The sequence below is a fragment of the Gallinula chloropus genome (assembly GCF_964237585.1).
Source record: "Gallinula chloropus genome assembly, chromosome: Z".
In the NCBI taxonomy this organism is placed as follows: domain Eukaryota; kingdom Metazoa; phylum Chordata; class Aves; order Gruiformes; family Rallidae; genus Gallinula; species Gallinula chloropus.
In genome coordinates this window covers 36,324,841-36,343,529 of record NC_140089.1, presented here as the reverse complement: position 1 = coordinate 36,343,529, position 18,689 = coordinate 36,324,841, and the positions used below count along the sequence as shown (strand labels likewise).

The 18,689-nt window shown below is 39.9% G+C and overlaps 1 protein-coding gene across 1 annotated transcript in view; it reads right to left on the bottom strand.

Moving 5' to 3' along the window:
- Positions 1–18,689, bottom strand: part of SH3GL2 (SH3 domain containing GRB2 like 2, endophilin A1) — a gene marked incomplete at both ends in the record, with an annotated part of 94,527 nt that overhangs the window by 5,716 nt on the left and 70,122 nt on the right. The window contains 6 exons of the mRNA XM_084278395.1: positions 2,286–2,389; positions 3,823–3,981; positions 5,244–5,377; positions 7,163–7,306; positions 11,831–11,903; positions 15,279–15,347. Coding sequence (XP_084134521.1) covers positions 2,286–2,389; positions 3,823–3,981; positions 5,244–5,377; positions 7,163–7,306; positions 11,831–11,903; positions 15,279–15,347 — 683 coding nt within the window. The remainder of the gene's footprint in view (positions 1–2,285; positions 2,390–3,822; positions 3,982–5,243; positions 5,378–7,162; positions 7,307–11,830; positions 11,904–15,278; positions 15,348–18,689) is intronic.

The following is an 18,689-nucleotide window of genomic DNA, read 5'->3' as shown; positions in this document are numbered from 1 at the left end:
GACTCCACACAGGACCAGCCAAGTCATATTAAAAACATAAATCAATGAAGCTGACAAAATAAACTGAAAGCAAAAGGCTTTGCTTTGTTTCCCTCATTGAGAGAAGTTACTTTTTCAAAACAATGAAGTTCTGAAGAAATCCTTACACAAGTTCTATTACACTTTATACTTCCGTGAAACAAATTCCATTTTTTACATTTATGAACTAGAAAGTGACAGTTCTAACAACTTGCTAAATATTACCCAAAGGCTCAGTGTGAACCATGTTTCTTAAGAAAAGAAGCATCTCCAAGGAAACCATTCCTGCTTCCCAGCTGCTCTGTCACGATGCTGTCTTGAAAACTGCAGCCTCCTTTTGCTTAGCAAATAAAGAGTTCAGAAGGAAAGGCCTTTGCTGACCTTCCAGGTTTTATTATCTTTATTGCAAGTATCCCAACTTTTGCCAAATTTCTCACGCCCCTTCTCCTGGAATCATGGTATTTTAAACAAGTTTATGCCTTTGGAAGAAAAAGGAAAATTCTTGCATTTTCAGTTCCTCAAGAAAGTTTTGCTGCTTAATGTAAATCACCCAGAAAAAATACAAGATGAGCACATTTCAAAATTTTTCATAGCTTTTTAAGGCTAATTCATAATTTTTTTAAAAAATTCTTTCAGCAATATTTTAAACAGAACAGTTTTAGCAGTTGTAAGACATTCTCCATGCCAAACAACAGCGCAAAGAAGCTCCATTCACACCTTTTAGAAAGTACCCAGAAAACAGGCAGCATGTGCAGTAGAGTTCAGATGATGCTGTAGATGTTCACTGAGGGTGAACAGTAACAAATCTGCTCAGCTTAATTTTTTTTTTTTTCTGGTCCAAATGGTCAAAAAAAACCCCTCCAAAACCTGGGGCCAGGCATTCTTTGCTGCCTGTATACAATCAGCAGGAAAAGACAAGTACTTTAAATGGCTCTGTCACTGCTTAATACCAAGAGAGAACCTCTCACAGTGCTCTGGTTTGTGCCCAGTGGCATGGACAAAGTATGATTTAGCCAGCAAAGTCTTTACAATTAGGGATGCACAGTAAATTTATGTGGAAGTTGTACTTCAGCTGATCTGTAACAGCAGTCTGATGAAAGGTTCTTGAAAAACTAAAATAATTTACCACTGAAACTTAAAGCAAAGGTACTGACTGTTTAGCAGAAATTTCAAAAGGGCAGAGGATTATCTGAACTGATACAGGAAGAGAAATCTCTTGCAGACAGAACTGGATGAGGGTTAGAGACTGTGTGCTCTGAGAAACGAAACACTGACAAACCCAGTCATACAAGAAATTAGATCTACACTAATGACATCAGAAAACATCAAAGAATCATGCACAATTAAAAAGCTGCCTTCACGCAGCATGTGAACATTATCTGCTGTTGCAAATTATGTCCAGGTTTTAGGAGGAGTCTTCCTGCACCATGTGGACTAAACAATCTTTGCTGTATGGTAAGTTTCCTTGAAGAAGGACATGTGTGGGGGAAGCTGATACACATTTACAAACATTATTTTCCTCATTTCAAGGGGGTACCATCTGTTTCATGTGGATGGAAACAAAAATTTAAACTAAAAATTCTAAAATTTTATTAAAAAGGTATCAATTCTGAGATATCAGTTATAGAAAAGGAGATGGAAGAGGTAAACTCCATTAAGCCTTGCATCAAAATTAATCTGATACTAAAGCTGAAAAAAGGAGTATTTCATAACCCGCCTGGATGCTGTCCTGTGCAGCTTGCTTTAGCTGATCCTGGTCTGGCAGGGGGGCTGGACTAGATGATCTCCAGAGGTCCCTCCAACTTCTGTCATTCTATGATTAATAAGGTGGCAAATGATGGGGATCTCTCCAGCAGGCTCAGGAAGATGTTCAGGTAGATGAGGAATGCAATCATTAGCATCTTCCCTCAGAAAGACTACTTTGTGGATATATGCAGGAATGGTAAGGAAGGCAAGGGTGTAGGTCCCACGGACTTGCAATATTTATAAACATTTGCTTTCAGTTAAATCACATTTAACAGCTCTGCTGTTGAGATGCTGAAAGCTGAGATGCTTTCCTGAACTCAGTCCTCATTTAGTCATACTTGGAAGTATATGCATCTCCAACATACAACCCCCAGCCTGGAACTACCTGATGAAATGGCCCTTTTTTCATAAACATACAATTACCAAGTTGCAAAAGATAACAGCATTGCATTGTACTCAAAGGTTTTCTGCCTCTGTATAACAAAAACAAAATTTCAACAGACTTAGAAAAAGTGCATTACCTATCTTCCAGCTTAGAAGTAACTCGCTGTAGGATCTGTGTGGCCTGCTTGTGGTACTCCAGCTGGGCTTGTACAAGAGCAGAAAGCTGGCTCACTTGCTCAATCTGAGGAGTAACATTAAAACGTCATACCTTTGGTGAGTACTAACAGCTCATCAAGAGTGAGTAAAGACCACTGTCACATTGACATTGCAAAGGCAGCTTTACTTATCTCTCTAAAAACCTGATTCACCTTTGTAGTTGGTAAACAGTTACGTATCAGCCTTTAAGCGTTACCATGCCTGGTTATGACCTGATCTGGAATGGTAACCAAATCTTTTCTCCACTGATCATCTCCATGGCTGATCTGCACGAACAGCAGCAGCAGCTTACAGACCTACCTCCTTCAGCAAACGCTATAAAAGTAAAAATGAGACTGTTATGAGCATAACACACCATTGCACTCCCTGCCTTTGAGGGGCAGAAAACCATACAGACCATGGTCACGCCATACGGACTATGGTATGTTCTACTCCAGCCTGTGAAGGAGACCAAAACAGGAAGATACTGCATCCTACTGGATGCAGAATATTTGTGTAGTGAAGGCAGATAGCATTTCATCTACTTAATGAAGGGAAAAACATCCCAAACTTTTGTGTGGGCAATGCAACTGCTAGCAGCTACCCTAAAACCCAGAGCCACGGTGGTGTAACGCAGGCTAGGATTACAACCCTGCACACACTTCTTTTGTTTCAGCATAGCTATATTTAATTTCTGACATGCAAATATTTTCAGGTTTGTTATGGCCCCTCTAAGCAATCTGGTAACAAAATGAAGAGTTAAATTAATAGTGCATTTAAATATAAGTAAATTCAATGGTATACTTCAACCGAAATATTTCAACTGAATTTCCTTTGATCATAGATTCTGTAAGACACTTTGGCTGAAACATTTTTTCCTCCAAAAGAGGTATTTTTTCTTATTGTTTGATTTTACAGTTTCAACATTATAAATAGAGTATTTAAAAAATCAGTAGATGCTCAATCCTAAATCAGTCTGTAAGCACAACATATGCTAGTCACACTCTGTCTTTCCTATTCACTATTGCATCTGATATAGCAGAAACTGTGGGATTGTGAGTTCATAGTCTTTGATCTTTTACCAATCCTCTCAGCAGCCCACACGCCTGAGTAAAAACCTTGGCTCAAATCCTAAAACTACAGCTAAGTAAAAGTCATGATTTACATTTACATAATTCTAAGAAGATATTTTGGTTTTCTAAGTAACACGATGCAGTTAGGAAACACAATGATGCTACAGAGAATTTATGTTCTTTAGCTCAGTTACCTATACAATACCTATAAGTTTAGTCCTAAAGTGCATGTTGTAAGTTACTGTAGCTTCTGAGCCTCTCACTGAGTCCACTCTGTACAGTGACAAGAGTCTGTGGTGTCGTGTTTTAATGAACCTTTCAAGTTTCAGATTGTTTCAGACTGCCTTCTCTGCTGCAGCAGTATCTTTCTAAGATTCATCTCAAAGATTAACAAGAGATATCTCACATCCATCTCCAGAAGGTTGAACATGCTCGATTCAGCAATTTCTTTTGATTCATCAAATTTCTCCAGAGCCTGGCGAAGCTCTTCATCAGGCAGCTTGCCCTGCCTTTTCTTTTTGTAATCAAAATCCAGGCGGCGTCCCTCCATCTTCTTCAGGTGGTGCTAAAGGACAAAAACACAAACGCCAGCGCAGTGTAAGGGGTGTTCCCCAACTCTCATTATACACTGCTGTAATCAGGCAGTCTGTCTCCATGTGTGAGCATGTGCTCTTTGCTGTATATGACACCTTCTCCAGCGGGGAGAGAAGACAAAACCTACTTCAGAACAATAAATTAGGTGGTTTTACGTGTCTTTTGAGCAGCTGTGGTGTGCTACTGTCTAAATGACAGACCTTTAACATTAAAAAGGCCACGCAGATTGAGTAACTTCAATTGCCACCTGTTTTTAACTCTCATGCAGAATTACCTGAACATTAGTTTTTTCTCTAGATGTTTAAGAGAAAACCCTTTTAACAGCATGTTACTACACTTTTGCCTGTGTAACAGTTCTCATAAGCAAAGCAACACAAAAACATAATTTTATCAGTTCCATTAGAGCACCAAAGGATCTTAATGTTATCCTTTCTTACATATTTTCTAGATTGTTAGCTGATGTAACATCCATGTCAATCATGGATGCCACATCAAGCTGGCCAAAAGCTAATGACACCAGCATGAGCCACAAAGACATAGGTGTTTCCCTCAGAAGAATCGCTTTGTCATCTATTAAGATATTTATCACTTTTCAACTTTGTAAATTATATTAACCTGCCTAAGACATTTTTCTTCCAAATATATTTAACAATACGGAAGCCTTACCGAGCTCAGGACAACAGTTACTTACAAAGATAAGCATTTGCTGAACCTGGAGGCACTCTTATTTCCACAATTAATTATACAATTAGGTGGTGTCCACAAAAGCATGTGTGCAAACAGATTTTTCTCTGTAACTGCTGGCTTGTTCTTGGATTACTAATTATGTGACTGATGCAAGGAGACAGTGTTAGTGTTTAAAATTCCTGGGAAACTTTTGGACACAGTCTTCATACAAACAGAAGTGCCAGTCTAGAGGAAAATATCAAAATGCCCTCACATGTCATACCCCAGAAAAAAGAATGGAATCATCTGTTCATCTGTTTAGTGAAACGAGCTTTCAGGTGGCAGCACTGAAGTACTGTGTTTCTGCCTGCATAAGCTCGACAATGCAAAAAACACTAGAATTTTGACCTCTATCTAACTCATCAACATGAGACACCCTAAAGTAAAACTCAAGGCAAAAGAGGCTAAAATCAGATAATTTGTAAACTGAAAGTGTACTTTAAACTACACAACTAACAAGTTCTGGAAATACGCCGTCTGCACGTTCGGCACTGCTGGGGGCAATACCTGTATTTCCCTCAGGTCTTTGTCATGGAGATTCTGAAGTGGATCAATGAAGTTTTGTTTCACTTCCATGTCTAAAGAGTCCTTGACCTCAGAAAGTTCCTTCATAGCTTCTCCCACATCCGCAAGTGCTGGCCCTTAAAGAAAAGGTCCAGTTTATAAATAACTGTAGAATGCAACTGTGCCATGGAAATTTCTGTTAATATTTCATTTAACAACTAAAGCTTAGGAAAGAAATGAGAGTATGACACACTGTGCCAAAGGGCAACATGGATTTTACATTTCTGCAGACCCCACCTTATGCGTTGTTAACACAGCTGAACTTAGGATCCACACTGCTTCAAGACAGACTCCTCCACAGCCCTCGTCTGTTCACTCCTCACTCTGGTAAAACTAATTTGCTAGGAAAGAATTACCTGTATTTGCTCCAGTGTTGCTATCACCAGACACTAGACTGCATTAAAAAATAGCTCTAATGCAAGTCCAATGGCTATCAGGAAGATTAGTGACAGTATCAAATTTAAAATTCCTTAATAATTCCATAATTTTTTTAATGAAAGACTTTTTTTGATTAAATTATCAACTTCATACACCTATTCAAGTTCATACACATCAGTAAGATTTATCCTCCTTCTGAGATTTCCTCCATGACTAAGTTGAGTGCTGCCAGAATTGCCACTCTGGTTTACCTCCTCTGCATAAAAACAAAAGCAAGAAGTTCAAAAATACCCTTCTGATTTGAGGTGAGGGGAAAAAAATCCACTTCCGAAGAATACAAAGGTTCTGAAAACATAAAGTGTGAGAAATCAGATGGAGCTTTGTCTCTCAAGCTGGGGATGCCAGAAGTACACTGCAAAACTAAAGATCCTGCCAGACCTGGAGGAAGAGTGACAAACAGCTATAATAGCTGCTGTTGGCTCAGAATGTGAAAGCAATTGCTTTTCTGCTGCGTGCTACTGCATGCAATCTGCAGTTATCATCAGGAATATACAGCAATTTGCACAAACTAAATTCTGATGGTTCTTAATTTTTGTTTTAAAAAATGTATTTGAAATTCAGCAAATGAGAGGCAACCAACTGAAAGGCCAATTTAGTCCTGTTTAGTACAAATGACCCTACTAAGCTAACTAGCAAACGATAAAGAAACAGTAAGAAAGTACGTTTTCCATTGCAAATGTCTTTATGCCAGAAACATTTTTGTGAAGATTCAAGGAGGAAATGGAATTTTCACAGTCCTATTTGAGGGTCCTGAGTAGTCCCATATAAAAATGGCCACAGAGAAGCCCACAAATAGGAAAGAAAGATCCTGTGGTGAATGTCAACTCTTATGGTTAGACCTCTACGTTGAAGAACACAATTTTAAGCCTCAATTTAACACTTCTAACTCAGGCAGCTGCAAACTCATTTGTGGCTTGGAGGGAGAAGTGGTTGCAAGGTAAGAGAGCGGTATTCACTGGTGCCTGAAAATGTGCAATTTCATCAGAAGAAAAGGTCAAAGTCTATTAAAAATCTGTTAGCCTTTATTCCTTCCCTGTACTAAAGACAGTAACTTTTATTACAAGGATTCTGAGGACTAAAGCATTTTACTGTGCACATGCATAGACAGTAATTTCCAAACCCATCTTTCGTCCCAACACATCCCCAGTAACATGATCTACGACAAAAAACTGACTGAAACCCTGTATGGATATGGGTCTAAATGGCAGCAGTTTGACTTTCATCCACAAGAAAAGAATCCCAAGTCTAACTCTAGGAAAAATACTCAACAGACCCAGACTGACCTTAAAGGAGAAATCTTACACAGCAGGACTCTGATGCTTCTTGCAGAAGTTCTTTATTGCAGCACCTCCATAATGGAAGTTGCATGAAATTTTACTGCCATATTAATGACATTATAAGAGAAAGGAAAGTAGTCACGTTACCGAAGTTGCATTCTTCTCCAAGTTCTCGGCCGAATTTCAGCATCGCATCTGCCAGCAAGGCTTCAGCCTGAGGGTAACCTGGTCCTTTTTCCTGGCCTCGAATTTTTGACATAGTGTTGATCATGCTGAGTTTAGCTCTGGAAGCTGAAGCAGGCAAGTGGCAGAGGTTACAAACATGTCGTCACTTGACCACACCGAAAGGAATGCACTCTCAGTTCATCTGAGCTAACTGCAATATATTTGAAGGACATTATCTAAGTTTAGGGCTAAGACCCGTTTTCCATCAATTATTTTTAGAGCAAAGGAATGAAATGTTGGTCATTGACTTTTTTCTTCTGCTGACATGCCAGAGAGGAGGCTCTTCCCTAAAGTTTAAGTCAAAGCTTCCCTTGAAATGACTTGGGCAGAAGAAAGCTCATGCTCACTCCCAAGATAGCATGTTTGACACGTGCTACAACTCTGACAGAAAAGCCTGTAAGATATCCCCAGATTCTTAATCTTAAAATCCTCATGCACCAGATGGATAGCAGATTGAGCCAGCCTTCCTCTCAAGGAAATGTCCAAGCTAGGTACACTCAAGATTAAATTGTCATGGCCCACGTATTTTAAATGTGTGAAAGTTTCTCTGTTGTAGGATATTAAATAAAATCGATGTCCCCAAATATGATGTCCAACAATCTTTGAAACACTTCTTTTTATGGGAATTTGAGGAAACTCCTAGGTAAATGCAGTTTTCAATTGTACTTTAGCTGTACTTTATTTCACATGAACAACTGCAAATCAGAAGAAAGCACACAAATACCATAATTGATGAAGACAAAGATGGCAAACATAAAAGAACTAATTTGCCTGATGATGTGTTTTAGTGAATTTTAGCAACTACAGAATATGAATAGCCTGCAGAGAGTAAATTAATTAATGGCACTTGACTCCAAATTTTGCCAGCCAAATCTTACTGCCAGCAAAGCCGACTCAGTGGGTGTTTCTACCTACATTATTGTGCATGCTACAGGAGGGTAGCTACGAATGCCTCTACCTTCCTCCTTGCAAAGACCTGACTTTGTTAGTTGCTCTTATGAGTTGGCATTTCCATTTAAAAAACATCAGTGGCTCATACTGTTGTGTGCTGATTTCATTGGTCAAATCTCAACCTGGCACACATTTCTAAAACAAAACAAAACATTAGCAGACTGGAGTCAAGAAGTGTTTTGCTCTTAATTTACTTCTGAAAGTACATATGAAAAGATGATTCTTGATGCTGAATGCGTATTCACTTTGTAGCATGTAAACGTAGGCACAGACATAGACACAGAAACAGACACAAGTGTCACAGTACTTTATTTTGCCAGAGAAGCAGCTAAAAAGGATAACATTTTTTTTAACACACATTAATCATGTCTTTTGTAAGCCTTCTCATTACCCTTAAGTGCTACCAGACCATGCTTCTCAGCATCCGAACTTCCTGATGCCTTCTGTTTCTACCCACTACATAAAATACAGTCAGCAGACTGGCTGACTGTTCAGTATAAGAAAACACATTTTAATTAAGGGTCTGGCCTTTAAAAATGGCACCAAAACGATGGTGGCAATGGGAAAATACAGAAGGACAAAAGAATCTAAGGCACAAACAAAATCAATTAGGAAAACAGCAAGCTGAATTAAAACAGAAACAGAAATAAAAGAAAAATATGTAAGAGGCAATACAAAAAATAATGAAGTGGCTGTATTCTGGACAGTCGGGTAAGAGTAGAAAGCAAAAGGTACAGGAAGGAATGAAAGAGATGAAAGGACAGTAGGAAGGACAAGAAATAAATCATAAAGAGAATAAAGGTAAGCATGAAAATTTCATGCTTCAGTAATTCATATTATTTAATGCTGATTATATTAGAATCCTGATTTGGTAGAAAAACTTAGAACACATCCACCAGTGGCCTCATTCCGCTTCTTTTACAGTGAAAGCCAGTAACTCCCACAGGACCAGATGTAAGTTTGTGCTCAGTCAGTCTCAAAATCCCATCTTGAGCCCTTTCATTTCTGTTGCTTTATTGTGTTAGTTACATTTCTTCTCTATGCAGTTTCACCCTGACTGAGGACAGGCAGAGGTGTACAAAAAACCACATGGAAGTGACCTGAGTGCCTGTTTTCCCAGTTCCGTTCCCTTTCCTTTGCATTGACTTTCACAGTGTCACTAATGATTCACCTTAATATGAAGTGTTAACAGAGCCATAGTGAACCATAATAATACTGTCAAAGAGTTTGAAGGAAACTTCAGCAGTGGGTTCATTTCCTCATTCTTTTTACTTTCAGTCCTGTTAATCCTGCACATCTTTTTCTTGAAATTATGGTCAGGTATAGTAAGCCTTTGATACAAGGAAGAAATTCTTCCTTGTGAGGGTGCTGAGACACTGACACACTGACCTCCTCCCTGGAAGCGTTCAAGGGCAAACCCTGCCCTTACTTTTCCTTTTTCCTTCCAGCATTAGTTAATTAACTGTTTAATGAAGTTAGGCAATGCCACATACTTCATTTATTTGTCCTTCAAAACACCGTGAAGCCACCTGATCGCTAGCACTGCAGTACTATGTTATCTAAGCACAGTGGTGTTTTCAGGGCACATCTTACTTATCAAGGATGGTGTGCTACACCCCAAACCCTCTAAATGTTTTATTTTATTGAAAAACTAATCTTCCATGCAATTCTTCTCACTGTAGGAAGCCCTTCTGCAACTGGCATAAAACAATCCAAGATCAGGTGAGAGGCCAAAAAATCAGTCCTCTTTTCCTCTTACTCCACTTGCTACCATTTCCCAGCTGTGTAATGAGTAACATGACCTCATTTGATATTAAAGAAGGAAAATCTTCCTCCCACCTATTACAATTTTAATTTTCTGATACTACTTGCACATGCTATAGGCAGATGAAGGGATGTGTAGCTAGGATATGGACACTGCTCTTTCTTGCAGCACTGCAGAGTTACATCAGCCTGAGGGGCCTGAAATCACACTCTAGCTACTTCCAGAATTTTTGCTCACTGCTGTTGCTGTGAGCCTCCTTTCATGATTCACAGCAATCATAATCACTCAGAAGGCAGCCAGAGAAGCACTGAACAGCCAAAACTTATTACTCAGTCTATAACATGTTGCACAACAGCAGCTTGACAGTAGTTAACAATTTTATCACTAGCCCCACAATGTTTGTCAATCCTATTGCTTTTCCTGGACAGTGCTTGTTGACGATGAGCAATGAAGCTGTGGACTCAAGTCATAAACAGTATTTCAACTGTTGAAGTAGAAACTGTTCTAGTCATCGTTATTTTCTCTCTAGCAGTTCTTGAACTTGTAAATATTATTCCTTTTTTTCAGTCCACTGGCAGCATCATCAAATTATTCTCCTTTCCTCTGTGGTCTAACATAAAAATACCACTATTTAAGCTATACAAGCAACAGTCCTTCACTCTACCACACTGGAGTTAAAATATTTCACACTGGTTTAAATATGTTTCCATCTATTAGGAAAAGAAATCCTCAGAGTGAATGAGTGAATTCAGTCTACATTTCCATGAAATTATAAGTCACTTAAGGTAGGTAGAGGGCCTCATTTTACCTTCACGCTAATTTTGCACAAGCATAATTTCACTGACTCCATCAGTGAAGGTGGCATTTACTTGTGCTAGTATCAAAATTCTGAGGTTCAGTATGGAAATCTTCAAGTTCTTGAATTTAATGCTGTACTTGATTGTGACAGCTCCAGATCACCCCTCCTTCTGAGGATCCTTTGGCAAGAGAGGAGCATCCAGCTCTCCATAATCCTTATCACAAAACCTTTCATTCATTTACTTCCCTGTGGAAATCAATCCTTTCTCTTTTGAAGGTTTAATTTAGTAATCTCTGATTATATCCATTTATCTTCACTTTTCTCCAGTTCAGTATCAACAGTAGTAATGTTTTTGTAGTAACACTGATGAGGATGGGAAATCATTAGAGTACCATGTGAAAGGGATTGTTACATCTCCTCCTGTGCCCTGGAGATGTTGTTTCAGAAGTCTGCCATTCTCCCCATAGACTGCAAGGACTGACTGGTCCTTTTCCCTCACACAGGGTGAATAATTTGGACTGCAGAACAAAGAGATGTCTCATGCAGACACCCTCGTCGTGCCTAATCCTGATACTCACACATTGGCTGATGGCCTGGCCTCCCTGTCCCCATACTCAGTTAGATGCCCATGCCCAGGGCTGCTGCTTCCCCAGTTCTGCCCCACTCCTGGCTGGAGCGGTGGGATGGGCCCTGGCTGCCAGGCCATGCTCAGCTGCCCTGGGGAGTCCACAGCCATGTCCAGCTCCAAAGAGTCCTCCCATGCTCAAAGCGCTGACATTGTGATGCCTGCAAGCAAATGCACCTGGTCTCTAGCCATATGATGCCCCTTTACCTAAAGCAACAAGCAACAACACACAAAAGGGAAACAAGCCTCCCAAAGCCACTCTCCATTTTCCCTGACAGCCTAATACAGAAGCCTGTATTCATCTCAGTCTTTTACTCCATGGAAACTTTACCAATAATATGTTAATATTAACTGCCCTGGTGAGGATGAGATGTGTCAGACTACACACTGGTGAGAAAGAGTATTTTCTAAAAGCACTGTGGGTACAGTGAGACTGTGAAATTACATTACCTGGGTTGGGTTGAAGATACTCTATCGTCTTTGCCATTATTTCCATAACTGCCCGGCTGGTAACATCTACTTTCTGAAGGACAGATAGTTAAACAAAAAGAAACATGAAAAAAAAAAGGATGTTAGACAGAAGGAAGATGTTTTCCTCTCTTCTTTTTGTTCTTATAAATTATTTTAGCTCTTCTTATAACTTTTTTTTTTGTGTTCCTTACAACAGCTCTGGTACCAGAACGGTGATAATACCTGAAAAACTACCAAAGCATGAGTCCACCATTTCTGTTTGTAGCAGATCCATTCTCAAGTTAGGCCATTAGTATAGAGGATAGGATGTGTTAGGATTTGATAGGACTCACTGTACTGTGTTGGCAAATTTACATCACCCCAGGAACCATCTATAGTAAGGAAAAATTTTTGAAAGAATCATCACTGAAAACTATCTGAAGAATTAGCTAATTTTGATTCCCTAATAAGTGGCAAAATGAGGTGAATGCAGATGTCAATCAAAACCAACCTCTGATGATAAAACGGGCTGTCTACTGCTTTCAAATGAAGGTCTAAAAAAATTGGGATAAAGAAGACTAGGTATCACTCAGTTTCCAATTTCAAGAAACCTACCAGCATGGATGCATTGACCATTTATTTCCCCTAGCTGACTCCATGTAGAATTATTTTATATTTAGGAATTTAAAATACTTAGAACTGAAAAGCATTACTTTCTTCTACTGTAACAGGAGCGCTTCCTTTCTTAAGAAGTACTCTGCATCCCCTTCCCAAGCTTCATACAGAAAAATATGCGGTTACTCTGCCTCTCAGAATCAGGCCTCAAAGAAAAAAATGCTGCTTTGACAGATTTGGGAATCCCTGTAACCTGTCCTGTACTCTGCATCTATGGGGACACGTTGCATTTCTCTGCAGGGTAGCTCATGTCCCACAGAGTGAAATCCTTCACCATAATGGCAAGTTCCTATTTTAACAAGGAACACCTGAGATATGTTGGTTTCAGCATTCTGTGATTGACCTCTTTCCTGTTTCCTGTTGCCAGTGCCATCTGCCAGGTCTTGCTCTGTGCTTTAGACAAAGAAGAGGTCTGCCAGCCCTGGGTGAACAAGTAGCTGAACTGCCTGGTAGGGAGCCCAGAAAACAGCTAGAAGGCTGCAAAGGAGAGCAGGTCTGAGGGAACAGAAGGCCAATGATAGGCAGAAGGAGCATGTCCACTGCCAGCAGAAAAGCTGGCAGAGGACACGGGGCCAGTCAGGGAACCTGGAAGCAGCCAATGAGTTTGCTCCATTCTCTTTTCACTCTCGGTGCTCTTATCTCCTGGGCTGCCAACCCACGCCGCCCACGAGCACTAGGTGGGACTCACCCCTGGCTGTTGCAATGTCCTACTTTCCACTCTAAGCCCTGCATCAGTTTTTGAAATCTCCATCGACACCCTTCAGTCCTGATGGCAATGCGTGCATCGGGGTACTTTCAAAGGGAAGACAGGTGGAAGGAGACAAACCAACTCTGGAGTACTTTTGCTGTAAGAAGTACAAAGCATGTGGCTTTTTCCTTTATTTTGCATCCAAGGTTTTTCCCTGTTTCACTATACAAATGTACAGCTTCTGTTTCTCTTGATCAGAGTTATATATCAGACACGTGTACCCTAGAAATCACCTAGTAGTAGCTTGTGTTACACGATTTGACAGTACCTTTCACAGTGGAAGCCAGACAGCAGCTGCCCCTACCCATCCTTTGAACTGAAATACCACTGCCACACACGTCTGTGACCTTTTTTTGCCCTTCATGGAAGCTCTCAGTGCTACTGCTGCCTGTCTCACCAAAGCAGTCAGGGGTCTCACCCACCTACCCAAGGCAATTTGCCAGTGGAAGCTACTTAAGAGGAATGAATATTCCAGTGCAGTGTCAACCTCCTTTGGCAGACAGCCCTTCCTTCTCCTGACTGATGCTAAAGGAGCTAAGAATTCTGGCCACTTTTTGCCACTGAAATAGCAAATGCCATCTTGCAGATGGACTTTCTCTGCTTTAACATATCAGCAATAGCCTTGGCTCCAATGGAGTGGAGTTTGGGATGCTGCTAAGCATGCTGAAGGTTAGGATGAAGACAAAGGGTTTAGAAAAACAAACTTCAGCTCACTCAGAGCTCAGTTGGAAGGGTCTCTGTGGGAAGCTTCCATGGAAGATAAAGGAGCTAACAAGTGCTGGGAGTTTTTCAAGAAGGCTCTCCTAGATGAATAAAAACAGTTCATCCCCTTTAAAGGTAAGGGAAGTAAGCAGAGCATAAGACTCCCCTCACTTACTTGTGACTTTCTGAATCTGCTCAAAACCAAAAAAGTACTGCAGATGGAAAAGCAAACACCCATTGAGAACTGCATCAGTTGGCATTCCCAGCATGTGCAGAGATGCAGTAAGAGAAGCAAAAGCTCAGCTTCAATTGAAATGGGCCAGTGATGTCAAAACTACTGTTGGTTAGTCACCAACAACTCTGGAAAGGTAGAGATTATGAACTTTTCCTTCACCCCTATCTATGTCAGCACTGTTGGGACCCTGGTCTTGCAAACAAAAATCCAGGTTGATGTGAACCATCAATGAAGGAGGAGTTGATATGTGGACTATTACAAATCAATGGACCCTAACAATATCCACCCAAGAGTGTTAAGAAAGGAGTATGATGTTGTTGAGATGCGGCTTGTCAGGTCACACCTGGAATACTGTGTTCAGTTTTGGTCCCCAGTATGCAAAAAGGATATGGACAAGCTGAAGAGGGTTCACAGAAGAGCCACAAAGATGATCAAAGGGCTGTGAAGCCTTTCATATGAGGAAAGGCTGAGAGAACAGGGGTTGCTCAGCCTTGAGAAAAGAAGGCTTAGGGGAGATCTTATCACCATGTTCCAGTAATTAAAGGTGGCTACAAAGAAGGTGGAAGGTTGATCTTAAAAGGGGAGGTAATGGGTCCAAGTTACTCCTGGGAAGACTCTGATTGGACACAAGAGAAAAATTTTTCACAATGAGAACAGCCACTGGAATAATCTCCCCAGGGAAGTGTTGGGTTCTCCAACATGGGATACTTTGAAGATCTGGTTGGAGAGGGTGCTGGGCCATCTTGTCTAGACAGTGCTTGTGCCAAGAAAGGTTGGACCAGATGACCCTTCAGGTCCCTTCCAACCTGGTATTCTATGATTCATTTCAGAAATACTCTACAATGGTTTAACTGAAACTTATTTGTAGCTGGCATCAGCCTCAATCTCCCAAATATCGGCACTGGAAGGAGTGCGTGTGCTGGTTAGAAAAGAAAAACAAACAGGAAACAGAATGCTCAATTCTGCTGAATAAAAGTTAAGTCTTTCAAATTTATTTGAGTTATTCAGGGGCAAAAGCTTTGAAATCCCTGTCCTAGAAAGAAAAATGAGTGGTAATAATGAATATTCACATCTGTATTTGGACTTACCCTTTCCATTTCTTTGAAGTCATCATCTAGCTTGGTTCCTTCCGCACCTCCTACTTTTTCACTCACTTTCTGCAGGCAAAAAAAGAACAACAGATTCAGCAATCAGTGAAAAATGCAGTCACTGTGTTTTCCTGGGGAAGTTGTTTTTTTCTCTAAGTGGGTACAACAGTTAGACACATTATTTCTTCTGAAAAACTCATTTCGAACACACTGTAAGTTAAACAATCAGAAAATAATATATTACTGCTAAAGTCTCATAGACCCAATCTCCCGTTGGTGTCAGAAGTACATGCTATCATGTCTTTGAAGATCACACCGCCATTTCTCTGTTGAATTAATGTCTGTTTCTCAGAACTTATCAAGCAATTAATCAACAATGACAGCTCTGAATTCAGTAGACAGAAATATCCATGATCGTGTGTGCTGATGGAAAAGCAGGTGACTTGACAGAATGAACCAGGCAAGGAAATAAGGCACTAAGAATTTTCTCATCAGAGCTGAAAAATGTCCCCAGCTGCTTTGCCCAGCGTGTACCAGTGCAACACCACGGGTAGCAACCACGCCTAAGCCCAGAGCAAGAAGCAGCTCTCAAGGCCTGATTCGAGCCACCCAGAAGGCAATAGGCACCCACAGCTGGGAACCCTCAGAAACATACTGACTCAATCCACCACCAGACCTTCTCTATTACAAGTCAGGTTTATAAACAAAAGTGGTAGATAAATACAAAAACCCTTATATTCACACCACCTAAGAGCTAGAGGTTTACATGAGTAATATACAAAGTACCCACGTGACAGAGCTATCAGGAAGAGTGAAAGAGAACTTTGGTGTCAAGTCTTTAGCAAATACTCCACATTTTATAGAACACATGGTTTGAAAAATAATTGGAAACTTATTGAGTGCTACTGTTTCACTTCCCTGATTCTGTGGAGCACACTGCACTGAGTTTCCCTTTGCTGTCAGTAAAAGTTACAGTAACAGATTGGAATGGTAATTGCTAGGCAGGACCATTCAAAATAGATTTTAGCAATTGCACTGTCACACAAAATGTTTTAGTGGTTTAATTACACAACTAGGTCAGGTGAATATGATCCAGTAAATGTATTCACCTTTCGCTTGGGCTCGTAATTGTTAATAAGAAATTCATCAGACGTAAGACTTTCTGTTTTCTACCCATTTTTAGTTCTTTGTACTGAACACCATTTAATTTTACAAGCTTTTCTAGGTGCTTCTGAATCATCTTTAGACTGTTTTGACTACATGTAACTACCGATTTCAGTGAAGTGACTCCTGCAGTAAACAAAGAAAAATTGCACTTCTCTCAGTTTCAATCACTGTGTTATTTTTTTTTCCAACTTTCCTTTAGTATGAAGAGGAGGAAGACCCACAGTCAATCACTCACATGTCATTAACAAAATCCAGACATTTGATTCATTTCAAATTCACTCCAGTTCACTACAACAAAGCTGCAAGTGCATCGTGGCCAAGCACTTACTAATGCAGGCTATAATTATCTGCACAGTAGGAGATGGCTATCAGCTCTGTTTGTTTTCGGTTAGATCCTTGAAAATTAAACAGTGCATTAATGAGACATCAATGTTATGAAACATCCGGGGGAAAAAAAAAAGAACAAAAAATAAAGAACTTTATTATCTCCTCTGTCTTGTTCTTAATCTGAATGCAGATGAGCATGAGTTTGTGTGAATCTTTGCCTTGCAGAGATGAGAAATGCCACAAAAAATCATAGATTTCAAACTCAGTGCTGTTAGGAACAATTCTGCAGTGGGCAAAGAATAGATTCAATGTCCTGAAAGGCGCTACTCATTTGCAATTTCTATTAAAAATGTTAAAAAGGAAGCATAAAAGACCAGAAGCTTTTATTCATCAATCCATTAATTAATCTTCCACAAATGGACCTCCTACTACAGATGGTATGACAAAATCTGATCAGGAACTTTCTATTGCAAAGATTTCAGCCTGCTGTAAACAACAGTATGCAAATATGATGGTACTTAAATAGTCAAAACAAATCTTGAATAACTGAAGTTCAACTCCAAGGCTACCGGAGGGTTGTTAATGCTCCCTGTAGCTTTACTTTTCCACCACTTCAAGATATTTTCACAGTTGACGAGTTCTTGCCCCTTAGGGTAGATGGGGGAAATCTACTTAGAAGAGGATACTAAGGCCCTTTTGCAAGGCCATAATCTGAAGTGGTCAGGTGGGAGCGGTGGGCCTGAAAAAGGTAGCCAAAGCATTTGCAGAGAGCCCACATCACCACCAAACAGACTTACTGATATTCTTCAGCAGATTTATATCCATCCTCCAAATCAATTGTTAAAGCATTTCGCTAAGGCTATCGTTCCACCACTCTGGAAGACTGTCAGATTCGATTACCATGGGTCAGGCAGCTATGCCAGTTTACATCAGCCAAGGGTCTGCTCTCGTGCTAAAGATTTAAAAGCAGTCAGAAACATCGCCAGCTAACAGCTACAGCAAGCCAGAAAATAAAAGTCTCCTTTGCTATGTCATTTGAGTAGAGGCTTCAACATTCTGGATCTTGCTTTATATAAATTTGGCCCTTTAAGTTGTCTTTAAAAGCTGTAGTCCATGGGAGTCCAGTCATAGGGAAGAATCTAATCTGATACCACAGTCAACATTAGTTATTTTGTGACTGTGCCTTCTCTTTCTAGTGTTGATTACCTATTCCATCTTCCCTCCAAACCCCCTTTATAATAAAATTATCTTTAAAGTATCAATATATTTTAATTAAAAAATGACAGATTCAACATACAAACATTTTCTGGGTGGGGAATAAATGTCATGAAAACATTTTCATGCATCAAAAATATATGGACTTTTTCTACACCTAACAACGTCCTGCTTTTTCAGTCGGGAACTCCACACTTTATACACTGCTGTTCAGAATGGCTTGCTTCAGTAGGGACATAAAAAATGGCATGAATCCTGCACTTGGGGGAAAAATAACCTTTTTTTTCCTTTTTTTCCTTCCTTGGCAGGTAATATTAAAATGAAAGATTTTTGGTAAATGCTGTCAGGATCTGGAATATAAGGCATAGTGATAGGAATGTGGATTGATAGATCAATTTGATGTGAAACAATAAAACAACAACTCTTAGTTATGGAGGCATTTGTTTAATTTCTCATACAGTTGTGCAATTAACTTTTTTTTTGGGGGGGGGGGGGGGGCGGTATTTTCTGTATTACTGTGTCAAGCTCAAAATTCCAGTTGCCTTTTATAGAATACACTGATGATCACTTGTACAATATCCCATACAGCAGTCCTCTAACTAATGATGATATGAATCTGACACTGTCATCTCACACTATTCAAAAGACAGTAATGTGCGTTAGATAGCTATTCCAAGAGAATTATACTCTTCAGTACTATGA